Source organism: Helicoverpa armigera, chromosome 19 (assembly GCF_030705265.1).
Source record: "Helicoverpa armigera isolate CAAS_96S chromosome 19, ASM3070526v1, whole genome shotgun sequence".
In the NCBI taxonomy this organism is placed as follows: domain Eukaryota; kingdom Metazoa; phylum Arthropoda; class Insecta; order Lepidoptera; family Noctuidae; genus Helicoverpa; species Helicoverpa armigera.
The window spans coordinates 3955140-3957809 of NC_087138.1; the positions used below are offsets into that span (position 1 = coordinate 3955140).

General features: G+C 39.0%; 1 protein-coding gene across 2 annotated transcripts; it reads left to right on the forward strand.

The window, feature by feature from the left end:
• The first annotated feature begins 298 nt into the window (after positions 1–298).
• On the forward strand, positions 299–1718 carry LOC110376334 (uncharacterized). 2 transcript variants are annotated; one of them, XM_021334777.3, is made up of 3 exons: positions 299–418; positions 908–1087; positions 1204–1718. In XM_021334777.3, exons 1-3 carry the CDS (start codon positions 380–382, stop codon positions 1681–1683), a joined length of 699 nt encoding a protein of 232 aa, XP_021190452.3. In that variant the 5' UTR covers positions 299–379; the 3' UTR covers positions 1684–1718. The 2 variants fall into 2 exon arrangements, with proteins under 2 accessions (XP_021190452.3, XP_021190453.3); XM_021334778.3 differs by having other exon boundaries at positions 908–1045.
• The last annotated feature ends 952 nt before the right edge of the window (positions 1719–2670 follow it).

Here is a 2670-nt window from a genome sequence, read left to right on the forward strand (position 1 = left end):
TAAATGTTTTTCCGGGTTTGGTGAAATTCGAGATGGCAGCCCTAGGCACGAAGCTACTCCATGAAAAACACTGGTACTCAGCTGCATCCAGTTAGAATGGAAGCTGACCCCAACATAGTTGGAATGCTTACGTGGAAATCGAATCCCCTACCGACTCAACTAATCTACACCACGCTGTCGAAAGAAAGTAAGACTCAAAAACAATGATATAGACAATAGAATTAAAGTTTCTAATACACAATGATGCTTTGACTGCAGTGTATTTTGATAAACACTTTATTGTATGGGTCGAACAATCAGATTGGCTGCAATCGGGCCGGGTCATCTGACTCGCGATGACACTACCACTTAGTAGTGGTTCGATGGTCGACAGTGCATCATGACCCGGAGTGCCTTTACTGTAGCCATACTGGTACTGGTAAGTGATTTTTTATATTCTTCAATTCAATTAGATTAACCTATGGCATTAAGTCCGCCTTTGTAATGTTAATTGCGTACAGTTGAGTAAATAAATAACCTTCTCTTGATTAACAGAAATTGTATATCAAACTTGTATTGATAAGCATTAGGGTTTTTGGTTTGATGCCTGATTCAGGAAGTATTGGACAGTTGAACTTACCAAGACATTAAGACAGTGATTGTTTAAATTGAATACATGCGTGCACATAAAGATCAAAACGTGGTTTCCCTCCCTACTTTAAGCTGATTACGAACGAACTTTTCATTTGGTTTTGCAAAATAAAGCACCCAATTAGAAAACATAAACTATCCCTAATAACGAAGGCAGAAATAGGTGCATGTCAAAAGTAGTCCTCCACAGCCTTATAGCCTTCTCAATATTTGTCTACCCTCAAAATAGCTCCCTCAAGGAAAATTATCTGATTCTATACAATACTGCCTTTTTCAGGTCGTCGCCCCAGCAGGACGGAGAGCGGCCCAAGGTATTGCAAAAACACGGGTCCTACACAGGACCAAGGGCCCACTTGAACCTCCAGGGTCCCGTATATTTCCGCGGCAGGCCCAGCACGAAGAAGCAGCCCCTTATGTTGGTGACTCATATCTTTCTCTTCGGGATAAACTGTTATATGTAATTATGTTTACTTCATAACGCCCCTTGTAGCCAACGTAAATTCTTGATTGACTCTGACAATAAGTTAGCTCAAATCAACCGTGACGTATGTTAAATATATGTTTCTTCCGCAGTCCGTGAACAATGGCGAGTCAACTGAGGAACAGCAAGGGTACACCTACAACAGCTACTACGCTCCTTCCAGGGTGAACTTCCACGATATCTACAGCAACAGACTGTCGATGCTCGCCGAGGATCCCATGACCACAACCGCTAGGGACGACGAAACATTTCACTTACAAAACATACCTACGAAATACGTGGAGTTCCATCCGAAAACGCAAACAGTCCCCCCTATAACGTCACCATCGCCCATGTTTCTGCTGAATTCTTCGTTTATTAAAAATCAGACTGAACCTCAGCATATTTCCAAAATTTCAAGTACTACTTCTACAACTACTGAGGAACCTGAAGAAGCGAGTGTTAAAGTTATTCCAATAAAAGTCAATTATCAAAGAGGAGTATTAGATCTTCTCTTTCCAGCTGCCAGAGTTCGGACCTTCAAATCAGTGTTTGATACGTTCAGGAGACTCATGTCACACACTTTCCGATAGCCGATAGCCCTATGAACTGTTGTTGTGTAACTTTCTTGCAATTATTCAATAAAATTAATTTATAATGATGTGATGGCTTTGAATTTAATATTGCCCTGCTAAACATTTTTGAAAAGATAATCTTCATGGCTATGATAACTTTGTCGAACGTACAATAATTTACTTCTGATATAATTAGAAATAAAGAAGTACTGATAATAGTGTCAAAGTTTTAAAAACATTAAGAGGAAACTACTCCGCCAACTTATTCCATTTTAATTTAGGTGAATCGGTCAAATCTTGACCTAGATCTTATACCAAAGAATATGAAAGAGAGAAAACTGACTTTATAGCAGCGTTTAATAATTATTATCAAGTTTATTTTACAGAGAGGGTCCAAAATTAAGCTTTAATAACAACACAATAAGGTTTTAAAGTGTTCGCCATTTCAAATTAAATTACATCTGTGTGGTTGTTTTAAGTATTTAAGTTTCGTAACTGAAGTGCCAGTAAAAAGCGCAGTAACAACCTCTTCAGCGAATGCAGTTTGTGAAATGCCAGGACTTTCTGCTACCAGGGTTACATATGTCATGCAGGAATATCGCTATGTATAGATCTGGATCATTTGTTCTTTATGTAGGTACCTACAGCTTGCTAAAAAACACAAACTAGACAGATAAAAGAATTCTCTTGCTGACGAGGGAAAACAACTTATCGTTGAGAGTTATTGTTAATACTTAGAGTTTATTGTAATGATAGTCTGTACCATATAGAGACACTGTGACATTTTGTTTGGGATGTAAACAGAAAACTATGTCCACTGTTAACGACTCACTAGGAACCATTGAAAAATCAATGTCATTGAAATTACTATGGCGCCTCCCGCTGTGGATGAAGCCTGAGGAAGATTTACTGACGTAACCCCACTATGTTCCTTCTTATCATACCTTTACGTACCAAGGCCGCGGTGACTCTTTCAAACAATCCTGCAGTAGTAACAACACGGAC

Bases quoted from the DNA above. Each gene is read 5' to 3' on its own strand.
- LOC110376334 (XM_021334777.3), top strand. From the start codon at position 380: ATGACCCGGAGTGCCTTTACTGTAGCCATACTGGTACTG. The intron at 419-907 runs GTAAGTGATTTT...TGCCTTTTTCAG, and splicing joins CTGTAGCCATACTGGTACTG to GTCGTCGCCCCAGCAGGACG. The intron at 1,088-1,203 runs GTAATTATGTTT...TTTCTTCCGCAG, and splicing joins TTCGGGATAAACTGTTATAT to TCCGTGAACAATGGCGAGTC.